This window comes from Canis aureus, chromosome 12 (genome assembly GCF_053574225.1).
Source record: "Canis aureus isolate CA01 chromosome 12, VMU_Caureus_v.1.0, whole genome shotgun sequence".
NCBI classification, from domain to species: domain Eukaryota; kingdom Metazoa; phylum Chordata; class Mammalia; order Carnivora; family Canidae; genus Canis; species Canis aureus.
Window position 1 is genome coordinate 58,396,264 of NC_135622.1, and position 22,560 is coordinate 58,418,823.

General features: G+C 39.9%; 1 protein-coding gene and 1 long non-coding RNA gene across 2 annotated transcripts in view; one reads left to right on the forward strand and one right to left on the reverse strand.

Moving 5' to 3' along the window:
- YWHAQ (tyrosine 3-monooxygenase/tryptophan 5-monooxygenase activation protein theta) overlaps window positions 1-7,255 on the forward strand; it is a 37,363-nt gene extending 30,108 nt beyond the window's left edge. Inside the window, exons 3-6 of the mRNA XM_077844168.1 lie at window positions 1,632-1,755; window positions 4,130-4,293; window positions 4,507-4,602; window positions 6,181-7,255. Of these exons, the coding sequence (XP_077700294.1) occupies window positions 1,632-1,755; window positions 4,130-4,293; window positions 4,507-4,602; window positions 6,181-6,240 (444 nt within the window). The 3' untranslated portion in view covers window positions 6,241-7,255. The remainder of the gene's footprint in view (window positions 1-1,631; window positions 1,756-4,129; window positions 4,294-4,506; window positions 4,603-6,180) is intronic.
- A 1,915-nt stretch (window positions 7,256-9,170) lies between these two features.
- LOC144281281 (uncharacterized) lies at window positions 9,171-12,875 on the reverse strand. Its single transcript, XR_013349824.1, has 2 exons — window positions 12,714-12,875; window positions 9,171-10,996 (listed from the first exon to the last, which is right to left on the reverse strand). It is a non-coding gene; the product is annotated as an uncharacterized LOC144281281 (long non-coding RNA).
- Between the last annotated feature and the right edge of the window lie 9,685 nt (window positions 12,876-22,560).

Here is a 22,560-nt window from a genome sequence, read left to right on the forward strand (position 1 = left end):
GCTTAAACTTTTTCACTAGTTTTATATCATTTAGATCAATGCTTCTCAAACTATGCACCTAGATAGAAGAGTGGGAACACCTGGCTAGCTAATCACTAACATTAGCACTTCACATGCTGATATCATACCATACTTTCACATCTATTTATTGGTTTTATTCTCCAAACAAACCTATGAGGTACAGGCATTAGTGTCTTAAAATTTCTATGAGAATTTTATTCTACTCCATAATATTTTAAAGATTGTATTTATTTATTCATGAGAGAGACACAGAGAGAGGCAGAGACACAGGCAGAGGGAGATGCAGGCTCCCTGCAGGGAGCCCGATGTGGGACCCCATCCCAGGACCCCAGGATCACGACATGAGCCGAAGGCAGAAGCTCAACCACTGAGCCACCTATAATTCTTTTTTATTACAAAAAGATTTTTACGTACCATCAAGTAAAATTGATAGTTCAAGAAGATCTCTATCCTATTTGTCTTCTGTGACTTTTTTTTTTTTTTTTTAAAGAAGATTTTCTTTTTAAGTAATATCTACACCCAGTGCAGGGGCTGGAACTCAAAACCCTGAGTTCAAGAGTTGCATGCCCCACTGAGCCAGCCAGACACCCCCTCTTCTGTGACTTTTTATTCTTGTGGCACATCTTGTATAAATCCCTCAGTTTGAGAAGCGCTACTAGCTCATTGGATCCAAGGGTACATTTCTTTGAATAAAATAGGGAATGAAGTCGTACTTAGTTACTAACCCAATATTTTTTCAAATAATTCTATTCAGTAGACATGACTGTCATTGTTTCTAAAGTACTTTCTCTTGATCCCTGTATTTACCCTTATTTTGGATGAGCAGTAGTCTGTAAGAGACACTGAACAGCCAGCCCTGCTCTGAGCCATGCTGACTTACTTGTTCTGTGATTATATTCTTCATACTTGATGTCTTAAACATTTTGTTTCCCTTCTTTAAAATGATTGTGCCTAGCTGGCTCAGTCAGTAGAGCACGTGACTCTTGATTTGGGGGTTATGAGTTTGAGGCCCACGTTGAGTGCAGAGATAACTTATACACACACAAACACACAAACATGTAAAACTAAAAAAAAGCTGATTGCACATGCACATTTCTGAACTGATACATTCCTACTGTTCCTTCTTAACAAGTCAGAAATATCCCTTCAGGGAAATCCTGTTTAGCTAGTGGCCACCTCTAGCACAGCCAGATGCTCTCTCTGTGGTGCTACTATCCTAGATAAAGGATAAACAAGATAATGTTTCTGTATCTTACTTAAGACTGTGAGCTCCTTGAGGGCAAGAACTTTGTGTTTTCTTTATATCCCCTCTGGCCAAATACAGTGCCTGGCACCCAGCCAGTACCAAGAAATGCTTACTTGAATGAATGGATGAGTGAATAGACAAGCTCTTTATATTTAGTGTTTGATGTAACCTAGCTTTATTAGAAACTATGACTTGCTATAGGCCAAAGCATTCAACTGATGACAACTACATGACCCCTGCTCTCAGTCCATGCTTCAAGTCCAAGGTGGAATGGTTGTAGTTACTGTGGTAGTCCTTCATTGTGCTTACCTGTAATAAAATAGCTTTTTATTGGTACCTAATACTTTATCTTCCTTCTTTTCAGGAATTGTTGGATAAGTATTTAATAGCCAACGCAACTAATCCAGAGAGTAAGGTCTTCTATCTGAAAATGAAGGGAGATTATTTTCGGTACCTTGCTGAAGTTGCGTGTGGTGATGATCGAAAACGTAAGTATGTTTGGTTTATAGGTAAAGTTAAAAAAGGAAGGGAGGATAAGTGGGACACTGTGACAGTAGTCGCTATGTAATCTCCAGGTCCTCTGTAACTTTTTAAAAAATCTTGGAATCTACATACGATAAAATTAATGTAATGTGACCTTAATGTTCTAAAAAATGAAAATAGCCATGAATTTACATAATGTACTGTTTTTGAAAAATTAAACTCAAATTCTGGTGATAATCTGCTAAGATATTATTTAAAAGGCTTAATCTTGGGCGCCTGGGTGGCTCAGTCATTCAGCTTCCTACTCTTGATCTCAGCTCAGATCTGGATCTTTACAGTTGTGAGTTCAGGTCCTATGCTGGGCTCCACACTCAGTGTGAAAAATAATAATAATAAAGAAAAAATAAGAGAGGCTTATTATTACTCTTTTATACTTTAGAGTTTGGTGAAGCATATTTTTTAGCCCCCTAGTTATTTGCATATGCTTTGAGAGTTTGTGCTGTTACATGGCCTTTTGTGTCATCGTACCTTGAAACTTACTGGAAATTACAAAGAGAATATAGAAACAGCATGTTATGCTTTTTCTGTTTGACAATTTATTAACTACCTATTTTGAAGGATCATTACATTGACTACCAATACTTACAAGACCAAATTTCTGAGGAAGAGAGGTGAGTGAGAGTTTTGCTGGTATATAGTTTGTCATAGAAAATATAGATCTGGGAAAGAGAATAAATGAATTGCTAGAGTTGATTGTAAAAAGAAAATCAAAGCAATTTATTATTAGTGGACTTAGCCTCCTGGAGTATTAGAAGCTGAGTACAAGTCAGGTCCTATTAAATTTTGTGTATGTGCCTGCTATCATATTTATCAAATTCTAGTTAGAATTTTCACCCAATTCCTTATTTCTGGTAGGTTTATTAATTTGTTTTTAATTTTGCCCCATCCAAAAAGAGTGTACTTTTTCAAGTAGTTACTGTGGCTTCCTACCCTCAAAGAGGTACTAACTGAAAGTGGAACAGTTTTACCACCCCAAATATCAGTGTAATTGAAGATACAAAGAGAAAACTATTGCATCCTACTGTAACAATTTGTATACTAAACTTATTGATGTATAATTTCTGTTGTCATAAAGATAAGCAAAGCTGAAAGTAACAGATATTTGCAAGTCACAAGGATATCTTTGGGAGACTGGGACATAGCCCCAGCATTAATCTTATTTAACCCTTTCTAGCTTCCTGGCATTTCTATCCCTATCCATAGAATACTCCGGTAGACTGGGACTCATAGTCTGTATTTACAGCTTAGGAGCTGAGACCCCTTACTGCTACTCATTACAGTACTTCTTAAATGCCAAACAGCAAGAACTCCTTACTATGTGAGGGCTCTACCAGCTATATTTAGATTAATAAATGTGCCATTTCTGAAGAAGGAAAAATCCTTATATTCAGGCCATAAAAAAGGTTAACTTTACATTTCTATTAGAGGAGTATTTCTAAAGCTGTAATGGGCCAGTGGTCTCATTGAGAAAACCTACCTACTCTTTTGAAAGCATGGCTATAGTCAGATTAGAATTGGTAACAATCACTGAACAGCTTTTTTCAGGAAGGTAACCTTTTTATTAGGCCAGTAATCAATCTCTTGTCAGAGCAGATTTTATTTTGTATTTTGACACTTTTATATTGCCTTTTACATAATACATCTTGATACCAAGGATTAGTATTGTTTTTACAAATAAGTCACAAAAAAAGAGATTCTGGTGGTATGATCTTTGTAAAGTGTTTTCATGATTTTGAGAAGAGATAGCCAAAATTTTTTTCTAGCTTTATTGAAGTATTATTGACGTGTATCGGTGAAATTATTTTTAATTGCTGCATTTCCAATTAGTAAAATTAAAAGATACGGAAAAAGAAAATTGTTTGAGTCACAGATCTGGAAAAATCCAATTGCACTATCTCATATTGGGTTTTTTAAAGCTGATTATAAGCAAGCAACATGGGACGCCTGGGTAGCTCAGCAGTTGAGCATCTGCCTTCAGCTCAGGGCGTGATCCTGGGTCCAGGGATCAAGTCCCACATTGGGCTCCCTGCAGGGAGCCTGCTTCTCCTTCTTCCTGTGTGTCTGCCTCTTTCTCTGTCTCTCATGAATAAATAAATAAAATCTTTAAAAAAATAAAAAAAGCAACATTATAAACTAGTTTCTCCATAAGCTGGTATGAGGTAATGTTTTCAGTTTGCTACTATGGTTTTAAAGGAAGGCCACAGAGAAAAATCCAGCTCTGCATGAGGTAGTAGCATAAGTTAAAGGTTAATATGCTGTATACTTGATGGATATTTTCAGTATTGTGCTTCTTTTGTCTCCCCCCACCCCCCCTCACAGAAACGATAGATAATTCCCAAGGAGCTTACCAAGAGGCTTTTGATATAAGCAAGAAAGAGATGCAACCTACACACCCCATTCGCCTGGGGCTGGCTCTTAACTTTTCTGTATTTTACTACGAGATCCTTAATAACCCAGAGCTTGCCTGCACTCTGGCTAAAACAGTAAGTTTCGGGTCATTCTTATATGTTCTTACTCATATTGATAGGGTCATTGTCATAAACTGGGAATCTGAAAATGATTCCATTGAGTTTTATTTTAATTGATAGTAGAACATAAAGTGGATGTTCACCTATTTTATAAAAATGGTTTATAGTTGTAGAGTAATGCAGTTTGTTTTGATGCAAATATCTACCATGGATATTAATATTTACCAGGCTTTTGATGAGGCCATTGCAGAACTTGATACACTGAATGAAGATTCATACAAAGACAGCACCCTCATCATGCAATTGCTTAGAGACAACCTAACAGTGAGTTGTTCGTTCTTTTAATTTTATTTTTAAGAATAAAAGTACTTATATTTTAGTTCAGTCTTCCTATCATTTGGGGTGGTTATGTAAGAGCTACACTTTCTCTTAGAAAACGAGTATAAAGATACATAAGTAAAAGTATTAAGTGCTTGTTAGTGTTTTGTATTGGCCATCTGTTCTTTTGTGGGCAGATTTTTAAATTGAGTAGGCGTTTTATCAGACCTAGACCTTTCCTGAGAAGGTAGTAAGATTGTAGGAACTGTTAATATTAATGTCATTGGCTATTTATTTCATTGGAATGAAGATGTTGATAAATTATGTTAATATAGAAAGTTTTTGTGGTTGCAGTATTTTCTTCCTTTGGGTAAATTAGCTACAGCAGGTTAGGGACTATGTAGGTATCTAAGCTTTCCTAAAATCCTGTTGAAGTGCCTTGTAATGAAAATTCACTTTGTGAGCTCTGCATGATGTCTTACAGGCATTTGATGGGGGAATAAACCTTAACCTCAGTTTACTCCACCTATGCCTGTAGGCCAAAACCTGTTTCACTTAATTATCTTTTGTTTTTCTCTCTGCTTTGTGGATAGGCAGATAATGAAGGGAAAAGTAATGGAGAAAAAAAATATAAGTTGGACTTAGCTTTTATAGGTTCAAGTAGATGGATATGTCAAAAATTTTATGCTAAATGTGGCAGAAATAATTCTCTAGGCCTTCAGTTTGGAGCTTTGTCTTTTGCAAGGAGGGATTTTTTTTTTTTCTTTCCTTTTTTTTTTAGTACTGTATCTGTTCAACTTTGCTGTTGAACAAGGAAGTTGTGATGCTTCATTCCCAGCCATTAGAATTCCCTGCACTTGTGGGGTAACACTGGAAGGATGGGCATAAAGCACTTCCATAGAAGAAGAGCAGATGGAGCCAGTACACCTCTTCTCAAGAATACTATGGAGCTAGAAATGCCAGTAGTCCCCTTGGTGTTGAATAGGGATTCATTTTTATGAACTGTTGATTGTAGTCAATAAGTATTGATAGTCCCTTCTTCACTTCATTGTTCCATCCTAAAATTGGAGATTCCTTGGAGATCAGTTCTGTCTTGACATCCTGTCTAATTCAGGAATGCTCTCTGCACCCTCCTGCCCACTGCTACTCCTTCTACCCATCAGGCAAGCATAGTAGGTTTGCCTCCTTTTTCCATAGGATTGCCTTTCAAATGTTTGGAAACCGTTATAATGACTATGGTTCACCTTCTTCCTATAAAATTTTTTTTGCCTTACTCATCTCATAAATGATATTTCAGTAGTGCTTTCAGGAAGAACATTGGGGCTGCTGTGAACAGAGAGAAAGTTAAAATCTAAGGATATTGCCTTTTTAAAAAAAATTATACTATTTAAAAAGAGAGAAAGCTTTAAAAATATACTCAAATGGTGTGTTTGTGTGTCATTTGTAAATGCATAGTGAAAGTTTACAAAGATACACTTTGGGGAGGGAGTTGGTGGTGGTTGGGATTTTGAGAAACCTAACTTCCGTTCTAAGTCATGGTCTATTGTCTGGGTAACTTAATTTTTTTTTTTTTTTTTCTCCTAGTTATGGACATCAGACAGTGCAGGAGAAGAATGTGATGCAGCAGAAGGGGCAGAAAACTAAATGCATACAGGGTGGTCATCCTTCCCCTCGAGAAACCTTTTTACTCATCTCCATTCCTTATTCCATTTGGATTTCCTATAGCAAAGAAACCCATTCATGTGTATGGAATCAACTGTTTATAGTCTTTTCACACCACAGCTTTGGGAAAACTCCATTCCTTGATTTGTGTTTGTCTTGGCCTTCCTGGTGTGCAGTTACTGCTGTAGAAAAGTATTAATAGCTTCATTTCATATAAACATAAGTAACTTCCAAACACTTATGTAGAGGACTAAAAATGTATCTGGTATTTAAGTAATCTGAACCAGTTCTGCAAGTGACTGTGTTTTGTATTACTGTGAAGATATGAAATGTAGTCATTACAATTTAAAAGTGTTCCACATAACTTCTTAATTTCTACATTCCCTCTCCTACTCTTCTTCAGGGGTTTCCTTTCAGTAAGCAACTTTTCATGCTCGTAATGTATTCCTTTTTGGTAGGAATCCAGAAGTATTAGATTGAGTGGAAAGCGTTTGGCATTTCTGCGCTGGGGGTCACAAATTGAAATGCCTCCCGTATCATATATGATGGAGGTCTTGTGTATCTGTGACAACAGGAAGTTTCCTTACTCATTCTTCATTTGCTGCTGTTTAAGTTGACAACTTCCCTTCCCAATAAAAATTCACTTACACCTACTGCCTTTGTAGTTCTGGTATTCACTTTACTATGTAATAGAAGTAGCATGTTGCTGCCAGAATACAAGCATTGCTTTTGGCAAATTAAAGTGCATGTCATTTCTTACTACACTAGAAAGGGGAAATAAAGTACACAAGTCCAAGTCTAAAACGTTAGTACTTTTCCATGCAGATGTGTACACATGTGAGAGGGTGTCCAGTTTGTCTAGTGATTGTCATGTAGAGAGTTGGACCACTATTGTGTGTTGCTAATCATTGACTGTAGTCCCAAAAAAGCCTTGTGAAAATGTTATGCCCTATGTAACAGCAGAGTAACATAAAATAAAACTACATTTTATAAACCATTTACTATGGCTTTGTAACAATGGCACACTCGTTTTAAGGGACAGATGAATTTACTACTTTCTGAAGTTTACTGATACTTCCCTTTTATCTTATGTAAATTGTAGTGATACCTGTACCTGCATTGTGATTGACTTGTCTAGGGATGCCTGGAAATGTATAAAATTGGACTACATGTCTTAGAGTTAGTATTTTACCATAGATCAGTTATGTGGGCCATCTCTTCTTCAGATGTAAATGATACCTAGTTAAGTGTTATATGGAATAAAGTGGACATTTTGAAATTAGAAGAGTTAATTATGTGAGTATGAGTGCTTTGGCTGGTGTTAGAAGTATGCTTCAGGGGATATTGAAGCAGAATGTCAAAGTTTGAGAGTATATTACTTGTTTAGTTTTCAGTTTTTGTAAACATTGTTGTGCCATTAGTGAGTTTCAAATAATTTTGATTTTATAATATCACATTGGCTGTTACACTAACCTGTCTTAGATATTGACCTGAGGATTTTTTTTTTTTTTTTTGAGGATTTATTTTAAAGTCAGAAGATAATCTAAAAAATTCAGCTGTGTAGGATTAACCTTTATCTCCTAAAATGTGACCATGAAAAGAATTGAATGGGACTTGGGGAGATACCCATTTAAATATAGAATTTTGGTCCCCCCAAATCTAAGTCAGTAAGACACTACTTTTTTTTTTTTTTTTTTTTTTTAAGATTTTATTTATTCATGAGAGACACAGAGGCAGAGACACAGGCAGAGGGAGAAGCAGGCTCCATCCCGGGTCTCCAGGACCAGACCACACACTTCAGGGCTGAAGGCGGCGCTAAACTGCTGGGCCACCCAGGTTGCCCAAGACACTACTTTTTAAATAAAAAGTTTATTGAACATAGGAAGAGCATTGTGAATTAGGAGAAAGAATTACCACATTTTAACAAGTACTGGTAAGTACTATGTAATCACTGAGTAATTACAAAGTAGCCTGCCTGGTTGCTTGCTGGCTCTTCCTTTTCCTTTTCCTTTTCCTTTTCCTTTTCCTTTTTTTCTTTTTCTTTTTCTTTTTTTTTCTTTTTCTTTTTCTTTTTCTTTATCCCTTTCTTTCTTTCTTTCTTTCTTTCTTTCTTTCTTTCTTTCTTTCTTTCTTTCTTTCTTTCTTGATTTTATTTGAGAAAGAGCAAGCATGAGCAGAGGAATTTGGGGGTACAGAGGAAAAGGGAGAAGCAGACTCCCTGTTGAGTGCCAACTTGGGACTCCCTATCTGTATTCTGAGATCGTGACCTGAACCAAAGGCAGATGCTTAACCAACTGAGCCACCCAGGTGCCCCAAAGTGGCCTTCCTCCTTAAAGAGCAGATTATTCTCAGCATTTAGTCTCAAATATCACCCTCTCCTTGCTTTAGGAGAAAGTGGCCTCTAAAAAGGAACCGAGCCTTGTGGTATCTCTTGACCCTCTGATTCTGGGGCTTCCTTACGCTAGATGTAGAGTTTATTTGTAGAACACTGCTGAGAACTCAGTAGGAGAGAAAACACCTCAGAGGAAAGGAGTACGTGAATGAAGTTTCTGGTGGAGGAAAGGTTCAAAGGTGTATTTGTATTCAAACTTTTCAAATTACTTTCAGACCTCAAATGTTAAATCTTAACTATTTTATAATTCGAACTTATTAATTGGGAGGGTGGTTTGGGTTTTTTAAATGTCATTTTGGATTTAATAAAATAATTTGGGAGGATTACATTCTAACATGGACTATCCAAAATAGAAGCATTGGGGATTCCTGTTCCCCAGTGAACAGTACAGTGAACTATGACTTGTTTGAGATAAGAAAAACTACTTTTTGGTTGGGGGCAGGATTGGTAGAACAACATTCAGGTATATAATTTAAAGTATTTATCGGTGGAGACTTTACTGTGGTTTTTTTAAAATGAAAAACACTAGAAAGGAGGTGTGTAAAAATTCTATTAGAGTAAAATAATTTAAGAAAATCAGAATTATAATCACTTATTTTTTAAATGCACTGATTTTTAAGGAGTTGAGCCAAATATTCAAAAACATTCGAGGCCTATTACAGGCATGGACATGTGACTGCTTCTCTCTAATTGTGAGCCTGATTTTATTTGGACTGATTATAGGTGAGTGCCATCTGAATATATTAAAACGAACATTTAACCTCATCTTTCTTTATATGGTTTAGGAAGATTTTCACTTTAAACTGGTGAAGGCAGTTACACTATATTTTCTTCTGACCTACATCTGTTGTCTTTCCTTCTTTAATTTGTATTTGATGAGCTTTGCAAGAGGACAGTTACCATGTTATGTATACCATGTGTAGTAACTACTGAATTTTGAGGACATTGCAATTAAGTTCCAATATAAACCACAACAAACTTTGGATCCATTCAGCAGGAGCTTAGACAACCAATGGTACCCTGAAGATACGAAGATTATCATTATGAAATCAAGTTTGAAGCAGTCTTGCCATTTACTGCTTATCCACACTTTATTTGTCAATGGCTATATGCCTTCAGAACTAATGTTTTAAAGGGAATAATAATAAATGTCCAGAGAATAAAGCTGGAGACTTATCTCATTTTCAGTTTAAAATGATAACCCCTTGAACATGTCTATGGATGTTCCAGCCCTTTGCTTTACTTACAGGGAACCCATATTAATTAAATAGATTCTGGTGCCTGGTCACAGGCCATGCACATTCATATTTAATTGAATGGATTCCCCTCTCAACTTCCTGTCAAGTTGAGAGGATTCCCCTCTCAACTTGACTGACAGGACATCTAATGAGGAAAAAAATGAAATTACTTGCCCAAAATTATGTGTCTTATTAAAGTGACAGACCTAGAGTTTGAATTCAAATGGCATACCAAATTCGTTTCTATGCCACTGTTCCCTGTTATAGATGGATCGGTTTGTTTATTATAGTGAGTAAATAAAATTAGTATTTTTCTATCGTATTTGGAAGTTTAGGGATTTTTTTTTTTGTTTTACCTCTTACTCAAATACTTCAAATCTGTCAGTTTTGCCCTTTGAGTAAAACCTCAAGAGCAGCTTGAGAAATTCTAGGATATGCTAGACTTAACTCATGGTATGGAAACTAGTCTGAAAAGACCAACTGACTTACCTGAGGGCTCAGCAACTAGCTGTTTGGCCTGAAACTAGACAAAAGAACCAGATGCAAATAACCAAATTCTCAGTAATTCTGTACTAGCTAAATTGAAAAGGATTTTCGATGAAAATTACTCTATTTCTTCTCATCAACCAGATTTTAAAAATGAAGGCTTTACTTTATGCTTCTCAGATTTTTTTTAAGGGGTGAACCCTTTGACAATCTTAAGAGAAAGTAAGGAAATCACATTCATTGCCAAGCAGTTTGTCAAATTTATGGCTCAGGTATGTTCATTGTGTATGCTTCCTGCTGAAGGCCATTGAATTTTAATCCTGCTCAGTGCTGTATTAGAGTGGGAGAGCTATCAGGCTATTCCAGCTCAGGTTTCCACTCCCGTTGCTCCATGTGGTCTTGGGCCAGCATTATTGAGGCCTGACTCTCTCATCGCAACAGGTCCTTTTTCTTAAGTATCTTCACAAATAGAAGTTCATTTCATGAGGTTTGGGGGTTAGACTTTTCTCCTGATTTTGGAGGAAAAAATTGAAGCACAGAGGCTAGCACAGGTAGTATGATGACGATTTGAACTTGAGTGGCCTACTTTCAAGTTGGTACTCCGCTCCTGCACTGTGTTGCCCTGTTTTTGGAGAGTAAAGCAATAATTGCTACTTTCTTACATTTTAGGTTGTAACCAGGTAGTGGATTGTGTCACTGCCAGTTTTATTTTGTTAATAGGATGGGAAGTAGGGTCCCTGGCTGTCTCAGTAGGCAGATTGTGTGACTTGATCTCAGGGTTTTAAGTTCGAGCCGAACCTTGGGTGTAGAGATTAAATTTTTTTTTTTTTTAATTTTTGGGGACGCCTGGGTGGCTCAGCGGTTGAGTGTCTGCCTTTGGCTCAGGGCATGATCCCAGAGTCCCGGGATCGAGTCCCACATCAGGCTTCCTGCGTGGAGCCTGCTTCTCCCTCTGCCTATGTCTCTGTGCCTCTCTCTCTACCCCCCCTCCCTCCCCCTGTGTGTCTCATGAATAAATAAATCTTAAAAATCTTTGGGATGCCTCGCTGGTTCAGTTGATACAGCATGTGACTCTTGATCTCAGGTTCATGAGTTCAAGCTTCCATGTTGGATGTAGAGCTTACACTAAAATAATAGGATGGGAAATATATGACATGTTAATAAGGGTAATAGTAAAGTCAGTTTATGTAAATATTGGATGGGAAATATATGACATGTTAATAAGGGTAATAGTAAAGTCAGTTTATGTAAATATTGGATTATGTAAAGTTTATTTCAAGTGAGCTTGGAAACCATTTCTCCTAGGTGATCTTACAGGTTTCTTTGCGGTCTATGTCCTAGGACTATAAATTCATAATTTTACTGTAGTGAATAATCCCAGTGTTTAATGGCTGGGCCCCTTCCACTTATAGCATTGTGATCACGGTGACACTTTCTACTTTAGAATGTGCTGAGCAGTGAGTCCCTTGGTGCCCTCTAGAAAAAGGAGAGACTCCCTCCCTCTTTTGAAAGTGATGGTTTTATTTCACATTGCTTGAAGGATTATGTAAAGATTAATTATTTTATCTTCCCTTTGTCCTCAAACACTATTTCTGCAACACATCACAGCCTTGGCCTAAGACTACAGAGGAAGTACTTAAACCCTGGACACAGGGCCTAGTTAGGATTTACTCAAGTAGCAGAGAGGCTTATTGAGGGCTTTCACGTGATAGGAATTACTAAGGGCAATTCATTCGAAATGCAGGGTTGAGCCCTGAGTTAAAAGAAGTACCAAAAAAAAAATACAATAGGTCTTACAACTCTAAACCCTTAAATTCTTTTGTGTGAGCTGGAATACAGCTGTTTCGGGGATATCTGGGGTTCTCAAATGCTTATCAAAAGGGTTAAGTACTATAATTTGAACTGAAGATTTAGTGATTTCCTTGCTAATTCAGACATAAAATTACATGTTGTGGGCTCATTTGTTTGGGAGGCAGGCTTCCTTCTCTACTTCTCTGGGGCATTTGCTTTGCTCTTGCGATAATGTGCCGCTGAGTGAAGATAGCCATCACTGTCACCTAGGCTACTTAGAAACGCCCTGTTGTGGTTATTCATAGATACTTGCATATATATACAAAAATCATTTTTCTTTCTGACAGCCTACTGTTTCCTAGATGTCATTGGTGAAAACTAGAAGAGGTTTGTTTAAAGCCAACTAAAATTTAACTTAGGGCAGCCTGTTTTCCTTTCCACTACAGAGACGTAGAGGAGTTAAGCCCACTGAATGCGGCTCGGGTTAACCTCATTTCTGCATATGTGTGGATGTGTATACTGGAAGTTGGCATTTAGTGTAAAAATACCTGCCGTTCATTCCATACTGTCTGACTTTAATAACTCAGGCCCCTGGCAGAGACCAAGCCTCTTGTTTTCAGCTGATATCACCAGTTCACCCATCTGGACTTAGTGCTGTTTCTTCATCCTAGACCTGAGGGTCTTGAGAGAAGGCCCTGTGTTCCAGCCATTGTCCTTGACTCACAGTGTTCTTTCAGGTATCCTGGAACGTGGTAAGAACCTTGGAGGATTCACCGCAAAGATCTCTGAAGACTTGTGTTCTCTGATTGCTGGCAACACGACTACTTGAGAGCTAGGACAACAAATGGGACCAGATTGTTAACTCTTCCAAACTAGGCTGGTCTGTTCCCACGATTGCGTAACATGAGAGACAGTGAGACCTAAGTGGAGAGAGTAGCAGCCCGGAAGTCAAAAGGTCTAACTTAGACATTCATTCGTTTGTTCATTCATTCACTATCGAGTGCCTGCTGTGAGCCCAGGATACTATAACTTGCAGCTCTGCCACGTTCCAGGTGTAGGCTTAATCTCTCTCGGCTTCAGTTTTCTTACCTATGAAAGGTAGACACTTGTTCTGCCTGTGAGCCGATGTGTTTATTTCCAAGGGTAAAAGATTGTGGAAAATATGTATGTGGAACACTTACGTGGGAAAGAAGCCTAATTTCAGAATTGGAGAGATCTAATAAAGTGAAAACAGTTTTGTGGATAAAATCAACCACACTTTGAACAGACCTATTGCCCTAGATTTTCAAGGACATAGACACAAAAAGAAAATGACAGTGTAACTTGGGAATGCGAAGTTTAAAAAAAAAAATTAAGCAATAGTTTTGCTTCTAATTAGCATTCTCTGATGGAATAAAATGGGGGAAGGTCATTGTGTTAAAATAAGAAAAATCAAGACCCAGAGAGTAAGTGCTGAGAATTGCCTTCGTTTCTCAAGAGTTAACTAGTAAGTGATTGATGGTGCCTCCAGGCCATAATTACCAACTTTAGCAGGCTTCAGGAGTATGGAGAAGGCCTGTTGAAACAGTGTTTGGTTCTGCAGGTGTGGAGTAGTGCCCAAAAATAATGTGCATTTGTAACAGATTCCAAAGTGGTGTGGGTGCTGGTCAGGACTTGGTAATTCTGAACCACTGCTTTAAGGAAGCATGAATAATTAATACCAAAGTAAAAATCAGGTGAGTTTCATGGCAGGGGAATAGAAAAAGAATTCTGGGAGGAGCAGGACACTTGAGATTTGTGCTCCCTTGAAGCTCATCAGTGTGACGGTTTTCCTTTCAGCAACTGAAATTGGGTTGTATATGCAGAAGAGCACCAAAGACTCTAGATAACTGCTTAGGCCCTCAGTCATCATTCTGTGTCAACAGTTTTGTATTAAAAGTAAAAATACAGCTTTACTCTTGTCCTGACCAAGCAGATTTCATGATTTGACAAGATGCTGAGAGGAATAAGTTAGTAGACTTGATCCTTAAGGCCTTAGGTAAGAAAGCCGGGGATCTGGCTGCTGGGTATGTGGCCAGAGATCTGCATTCGGTGTTAGTGGGAGATCCATGTTGATGGGAGATTAGTGCCAAGCTGAGGCAGGAAGCCAAAGAGGTGTCTCAGCAGTGGGCGGGAAACCAGAAACCTGTGAGGGCGTCGTGTGAGCTGACCTGGTTCTTTGGGTCTCCAGGACCAAACTGAGGGCGCAGTACTCCTCTTAGGTGGTAGAGCACTTTGATCTCTCCTGCTTCTCTTATTTTTATTTTTTAAGATTTTACTTATTCATGAGAGACCCAGAGAGAGGGACAGAGACCTAGAGGGAGAAGCAGGCTCCATGCAGGGATCTAATAGAACTAATACATAGGTATTTACTGTGTTTACGTATTTCATTTGCTTTTAAGGTGCGGGGCTATAGTGAAAGGATCAGAAAGCAACTTCAGGCTGGATCACAAGTGCTTCCTGTAGGGGGACAGATAACCTGAAGTGAGCTCTGCAAGTTTTGCTTAAGTCTCTAATAGATCAAAATAATGAGGATAGTGTTTCCAGTCCTGTGTTTAGCAATAGGAATTGACGATCTGGCACACCTGGGTGGCTCAGTGGTTGAGCATCTGCCTTTGGCTCAGGGGTAGGGGGGTGGGGGGCGGTGATCAAGTCCCACATCGGGCTCCCTGCATGGAGCCTGCTTCTCCCTCTGCCTATGTCTTTGCCTCTGTGTGTGTCTCATGAATAAATTTTTTTTTTTTTTTTTTTTTTAAGGATTTGACTATCTAAAATGGCTGGCTTCACCTCTCAGGTGTATGGTCTGAGGGGACGTGTTTAGTGAACACCTGGGACACCAAACACCAAAACACAATGCCTGTTGCATGTTGTGGCTCAATAGATCTCATCTGTGAGTGGAATGTGTGCAGTACACTGGCAGAAATGTCTTGAGTTTGGGCATGGGACATGAGTGCAACCTGCAGGAGTGTGGAAAAGTAGGCTGATCTCAATATTACAGGATGCTGGCTAGAATTTGTTTTGCCACTTGCCCAGTAGAGTTCCTGAACTTACGCCAAATTCTACAGGTGTTTGTTATAAAGGTGAAGTCAGATGGTTCTGGATTTGAATCTTGTGACCTTGGGCAAGTCACCTCATATGTAAAACAGGGATAATGCTTCACAGGATTGTTAGAGGATTAGATGAAATATTTTATGTATCTTGCATGCAATAAATACTTGATTATGGTATGCCAGGCATTTTGCCAGATGAACAAACCAACAAGGGCCTGGTTCAGGCAATAGTAGGAATCTGATAGTTGTCTCCATAACGTACTGTTTTTCGTGCCACTATATCATTTTATTTTAATTCTTTGTTACAAAATATTATTTGCTGAAGTATTAAAGCAGACAGCAGGCATTCTGTATTTTTTTTTACTACTACATGATTCAGGGTATATCTCTTAAGAAATACGGCATATTCTTTCATTATCACATCCATTTTCACACCTAACAAAAATCACATTCATTCTTTGGCATCATCTATTTAGTTCATGGTAGTCGTGCTTCCCCAGTTGTCTCTTCCCCCCACCCCCACTAGTTGTCTCAAAAGCATATTTTTAGTGGGTTTGTTGGAATCTGGATTCAGAAAAGGACCACATACTACATTTGTTTGCGGTGCTTCACATCTCTTACTCTAGAGCATGTCTCTTTTTTGGATGAGGGCGTTGGCTCGCTGCAGAAGCAGGATAGGTTCCTTTAGAATGTCTCTCATTTTATTTTTTAAAAGATTTTATTTACTTCGAGACCCACTGAGCAGGGAGCCTGACATGGGGCTCAGTCCCAGAACCCCAGGATCACGACCTGAGCCGAAGGCAGACAGTTAACCTACTGAGCCACCCAGACGCCCCAGAATATCTCCCATTTTAGATTTGTCTCTTGCTTCCTTGTGATTTTACTTAGCTAGTTTCTTTATCCCCCACCCATATCTCCTATAAGTGGAAATTAGCTCAAGAGGCTTTCTTGGGTTCAAGTTCAGCTTTTCTGGCAAGAAATCGATAGCTGTACTGTGTGCTTTGCTGTAGCACATCAAGATGGTGCCACATGCTTATGGATCTTTATCCATGCTGCTCCCTATGTCTAGAATGTCCTTCCTTTCCCTTTCTGCCTAGCAAATTCCTAGTCCTCCTGTAAAACCTTGTTTCAGGGTTGAGTGCCTGCCTTTGGCTCAGGTCGTGATCCTGGGGTCCTGGGATGGAGTCCCACATCGGGTTCCCCGCAGGGAGCCGGCTTCACCCTCTATTTGTGTCTCTGCCTCTCTCTCTCTCTCTCTCTGTCTCTCATGAATAAAATATTTAAAAACAAAACCTTGCTTCATTGAAGTAAAGCTAATGAAAACCTATTGCTAGCTTATTAAAAGAAGAAGGCTCCTGATGGTTCCGGGGAGATGTTACTTAGGTAGAAATAGGATAACTGATCACTTTCTCCTCAATTCTTAATAGGTTAAACCAGAGTAAGAGAGATTACAAACACAAATTTGGCTGCCCTCCCTTTCTCTTTTTAAGAAGAATCTGAAGGGTGAATATCCACCTCTCCAGTTGGAGCTGAGAGCTCCTAACTGTGTAAAGAGAATATTGTACCCTCTCAAGTCTCCCAAAACTTATTTGAAGTTTGCATTAAGCACTCAACTTTGACCTGTTACTAAGGCATCAGATGTGACAACTGGTGAATAATTGGCCTTCCAGCTGTTCTTTTTGCGTATATTGTACTGTGTGGACATTCCTGTTACTACCAACTGTTGGACCGACTGCACACCTTATCCATCAGTTGGCATTCCGGAACTAGCCTGTCCTCAGCTGGGGCCCAGTTTTAGGAGTTGTCTAAAGAGTAAACCACTGTTTAGGCAACAGAACCCTGGACTGTAGATCAGAGGCCTGGGCTATCATTCCTGTTATTAACTTGCTGGGGGCTTTAAGATCACTGAACCTCCTTCTGGAAACTTCAGGAAGGCTTACAGATTCAATGAAGATGTTTCACAAGTATTTTAAACCCGAAGGCTCAGCTTTGATGTATATAAAATAGATTGCTGCATTGTTCCTGCAAAAGATCCCTTTGATGGATAGAGTGCTACAGCTAAAAGTAAAAACTATCCTTAAAAGGGGGCCGGGGCTTGAAAACATCACTGGACTAGATGACAACCACATTCCCTTTACTATTTAAAAATCATGTCTATGTCACTAACTGGAGATTTGTGTTTTGTTTTGTTTTTAAAAGTAATCCCACACAACATGAGGCTGGAACAACCCCGAGATCATGAAATTAAGAGTTGCATGCTCTACCAACTGAGCCAGCCAGATGCCCCACTACCTAGAGTGGGGTTCTTTTGTTTTTTTGTTTTTTTGTTTTTTGTTTTGTTTTAAATAAAGGGAGAGATAGATTTTTTTTTTTTTTTTTTTTTTGGTAAGATTTATTTGTTTTAAGGGGGAAGGGCAGAGGGGGAGAGAATCCTGAAGCAGACTCCACTGAGTGCGGATCCCAATGCGGGACTCCATCCCAAGACCCTAAGACCATGACCTGAGTCAAAATCAAGAGTCGGATGGATGCTCAACTGACTAAGCCACCCAAGAACCCCTACCTAGAATTTTTAATGGATGTCTGCTTTGAAATTATTTCTAGAACAAGGCAGGGTGTAAATAATACATAGCTAGATGGTCATACTGATGAAGTATCGAAGGCTGTATAGGATCCAGTGTTGTAATGCAGCATCAATTTATGTATCTGGTCTACACGGCTTCAGATCAGCCAATAGAGAAATGGTGATGTTCCCCACCCCATCCCCACAACTCTGTTATGTTCTGGCTTTTCCGTGTGACCTGTCCCTCAGAAGCAAAGCACAGGACTGCGTGGTGACCAGGTAGATCAGAATTCAGGAATTCGCACACTGGAGAGAGGCACCACTAGACCAACAGTTCTCACTGGTGGTCGTGTAATCTGAACGGCATGGAAGCAAGAGTGCTTCTTTCTGTTGTCTAGATTCTAATGTTTTTATAAGCAGATCTCATTGATCAAGATCCTAGACTCTGGCCTCTTGGTTCCCTGCAGCAATGCCATGGTCAGCTGTGTGCACTGCCTACTGCCTACTGCCCATTGCCCACTGCCCAACTCAGTAGGGCCATTCACATGGGCTGCAACATTGAGTGATACCGCCTAAGAGCAAGGAGTCTGCAGCACAGATACTCCAGCTCTGTGACTTCTTTCTCCTAAACCAAATTATGGGTAAAAGATCTGTTTTTGTATAAAAAGGAGAGACTTGGGCGCCTAGGTGGCTCAGTTATTTAAGCACCTGACTTCGGCTTAGGTCATGATCTCAGGGTCCTGGCATCAATCTCCGCATCAGGGTCCCCACCAAGCGAAGAGTCTGCCTCTCCTTCTCTCTCTGCTCCTCCTCCTGCTCTTGCACACTTGCTCTCTTAAATGAACAAATAAGAATCTTAAAAAAAAAAAAAAAAAAAAAAAGAACACTCATTCCTAATCAGCCAGGACTTTCCAAGCCTAAATTTGTTTCTTAATAAACTTTTATTGAGAACCAGCTGTGGATGGGCGCCGCTCCTCCCACCCTGAGCCAACACGTTCATGGAAAATCACTGAGCTATTTTAAAGGTGTAAAAAGCACTCCCCTAAGATCCTGACACTTTTCATTCAGGGCCTACTTCCCTCCAGCTTTGCTGCTTTTCTCTCAGTCTCCTGGTTATTTTATGACTCATGAGACACTCTGCCAGCAGGCAGGCCAGGGGGAGAGAAGGGGCCGGAGGCCAGGCACACGACTACCTCTTAGCTTTGGAAAGTGGGTGAGGAGGTTAAATTACCAGGTTAGGTAAAAAACATGGGAGTTTCTTGTGGATTTTATTGTTCACCCTCAAGCAAGAATAAACTAGAACTTGCCCAAAAGCAAAGAACAGATCATTCAAGACTATTAGCCAGTTATTTTATTTTCTGGGAACAGATTCATGAACTAAGATTCCTTACATGGAATCTGATAAACACATTTTCTCAGAACAGCATGTGGGGCCCAGGACAAGGACAGCTTTCCCCTAACTGGGAATAGAAGCAAGGGCTTGGGTCCATATCTACCATGTGACCTGGCTTCAGGGCTTCTTAGAATGGGATCAGTTGAACAATAGTGATTAAATCACAAGAGCTTTCATATTAAAATTTTGAAGACCCGGAAGAGTAGAAAACAATGCAAATTTATTCTCTTCTCTGCAGGCTACCTGACATCATCATCCTCTGTCAAAAGGGCTTTGAAAGACCAAATATTTGCATAGTGTTTTGTTTTTTTTTTAATGTATGGCTTTTTTTGTTTTTCCTTTGATCATGCTGTTGTTCCAACAAATTGCTTTCAAATGCTACAGCTATTTTCCCATCTCTCTACTGGACAACACCAGCCTCTCTAAACCCTATAAGGCTGGTTCTCTTCCTGTTTGTTTTAAGATTTTTATTTATTTGAGAGAGTGAGAGAGAGAACGCATGCAGGAGGGAGAGGGAGAAGAATAATCCCTAATGAGCAGAGAGCTCGATGTCTGCCTCCATCTCAGGACCCCAGGATCATGACCTGAGCTCAAGGCAGACACTTAACTGACTGAGCCACCCAGGCACCCCTTACCTCCCTGTTTTAAACACGAGGTGACTTGTCAAAAGTAATTGCTGAGTATCCAAGCCCAAACTGTGTGGCTGCAAAGTCCATACGCTCCTTTCTAAGCCATAATGAAATCTTCAAAGAACAGAACAGAAACTTGGAGGTAGGGATCCCTGGGTGGCGCAACAGTTTGGCGCCTGCCTTTGGCCCAGGGCGGATCCTGGAGACCCGGGATCGAATCCCACGTCGGGCTCCCGGTGCATGGAGCCTGCTTCTCCCTCTGCCTGTGTCTCTGCCTCTCTCTCTCTCTCTGTGTGTGACTATCATAAATAAATAAAAATTAAAAAAAAAAAAAAGAAACTTGGAGGTAAAGCATCAATTATGGAAAACAAAGGGTGAGACATAGCTCCTGGACCAGACAACGGTGGCCCTTCTGCCTCCTTTGCTAGGAGGGCTGCTGTGATTGGAAATGGCATAGTAGTTAAAAGAACCTGGGGAGAATATTGAATAATGTTGGAACTTACGAACTGCATGAAAACTTCACTTAGTTGGGTTTGGATTAGGGAGCTAATTCTCATGGCTTGGTAGATGCTTTGTGTCCACTAAAAAACAGTCTCCTAAATATACTCTCCTGATTAACTGCTCTCTGCCTATATTTTTTCAGTTACCGTGGAATCTTCGAAAGGTGGAAAGTACTGAAAAATGGTCAAGGAGACCTGGAATTGACACAGTATCTTAAGTTGGCCCCTGAAAGGTGGTTAGGTTTTTGATAGCTAGAAATATGTTCTGAGCAAGAGGAATTTCAGAAGAAAAGGCAAAAGGGGAGGACACACACACAAACACACACCCCCCACCCCACCCCCACCCCCCACCCCCCACCCCCGTGTGCCCTGAGCCAGGATTAGTCCCTGAGGTCTGCATAACAAACGATCACACACTGGGTGGCTCAAAGCAACAGAAATCTATTCTCTCAGGGTCCTGTAGGCCAGAAGTTCAAAATGAAGGTGTTGGCAGAGCCATTTTCCCTCTGAAGGCTCTTGGAAGAGAATCCTTCCCTGTCTCTTCCTGGCTTCTGGTAAGTCGTGGGCAACCCTTGGTTATTGGCTTCTGGCTGCATTACTTTTTTTTTTTTTTTTAAGTAAGCTCTGTGCCCAACATGGGGTTCAAACTCATGACCCCAAGGTCAAGAGCCACATGCTCCACTGTCTGAGCCAGCCAGTTGCCGCTACTCCATTTGCCTCTCTGTCATTACATGGTGTGCATGTATGTGCATGTGCGTGAGGGGCTTCTCTTTCACATGAACACTAGTCATTGGATTTAGGAATGCATGACCTCATCTCAGCTTGATTACATCGGCAAAGATGTTATTTTCAGATAAGGCTAGATCTGTAAATACTAGGGGTTAGGACTTGAACCTATCTTTTTGGGAGGAGATAGTTCTACCCACTACAAGCATTAAAATGTCTAATTTGATGAAAATGGGGAAATTGTGAGATATCTGGCTGTATGTCAGATAGTTTATATTTATTTAATCAATACTGTTGACTTCCTTATGCACAGCATTAAAACTTGCTCTGGAAGGGAGCAGGGTACCCCTGCCATAGGAGCTTTTGCTCTGGTGGAGAAAAGTAAGATACCAAGTAGACAACAAGGCAAGGTAAAACAAATAGATGATATGGGCACCTGGGTGGGTCAGTCAGTTAAGTGACTAACTCTTGATCTCAGCTCAGGTCTTGATCTCAGGGTCATGAGCTCAAGTTCTATGTTGGGCTCCATGCTGGACATGGATCCTACAAAAAAAAAAAAAAAAAAAAAAGGAAAGAAAGAAAAGAGAAATAACACATGGATGATGAGAGAAGCAAGAAACATGCCACGAGAAGAAGACATTTAGCTAGCCCTACCCAGACAAGAAGAGGTGTTGGTGGAGAGCAAGCAGACACAAGAAAGTCACTTCAGAAGCAGAAGAGAGGGGGAGGTAGTGAGGGATCATGCTGGACGATTTCGGGATCCCTGGGTGGCGCAGCGGTTTGGCGCCTGCCTTTGGCCCAGGGCGCGATCCTGGAGACCTGGGATCGAATCCCACATCGGGCTCCCGGTGCATGGAGCCTGCTTCTCCCTCTGCCTATGTCTCTGCCTCTCTCTCTCTCTCTGTGACTATCATAAATAAATAAAAATTAAAAAAAAAAACATGCTGTACGATTTCCTTAAATACCAAGTAAGCAAATTAACTAGTGCTTCTCTACAGAATGAAATACTTAGAAATAGTTTATGAAACCTAAAGAGTTAAAAAGTTAACGTAACTGGGGCACCTGCCTGGCTCAGTTGGAAAAGCATAGGACTCTTGATCTCAGGGTCGTTAGTTTGAGAGTTTGAGATTACTAAAAAAATAAAAAAAAAATTAATGTAACTAGATAATAGGGTGGTATCCTGACTTGGACTGGGGAACAGAAAAGGAATATTAGTGGCCAAACTGTGTGATCCAATTAGTGCTTGCTAGGGGCTGGGAGGGGGTAACAGAGTGACTGTGGGTGTGGAATTACTCTCTGAGGTGATTAAAATGTTCTGGAACTCTTAGCAAATTTTAAGATACAACACAGTATTGTTAACTATAGTCATTATACTCTATGTTAGATCCCTAGAACTTACTCATTTTCAAAGTGTAAGTTTGGGGGAACCTGGGTGGCTCAGTCTGTTGAGTGTCTGGCTCTTGATTTGGCTTAGGTCATGATCTCAGGGTCCTGAGAGAAGCCCCTGTCAGGCTCCATG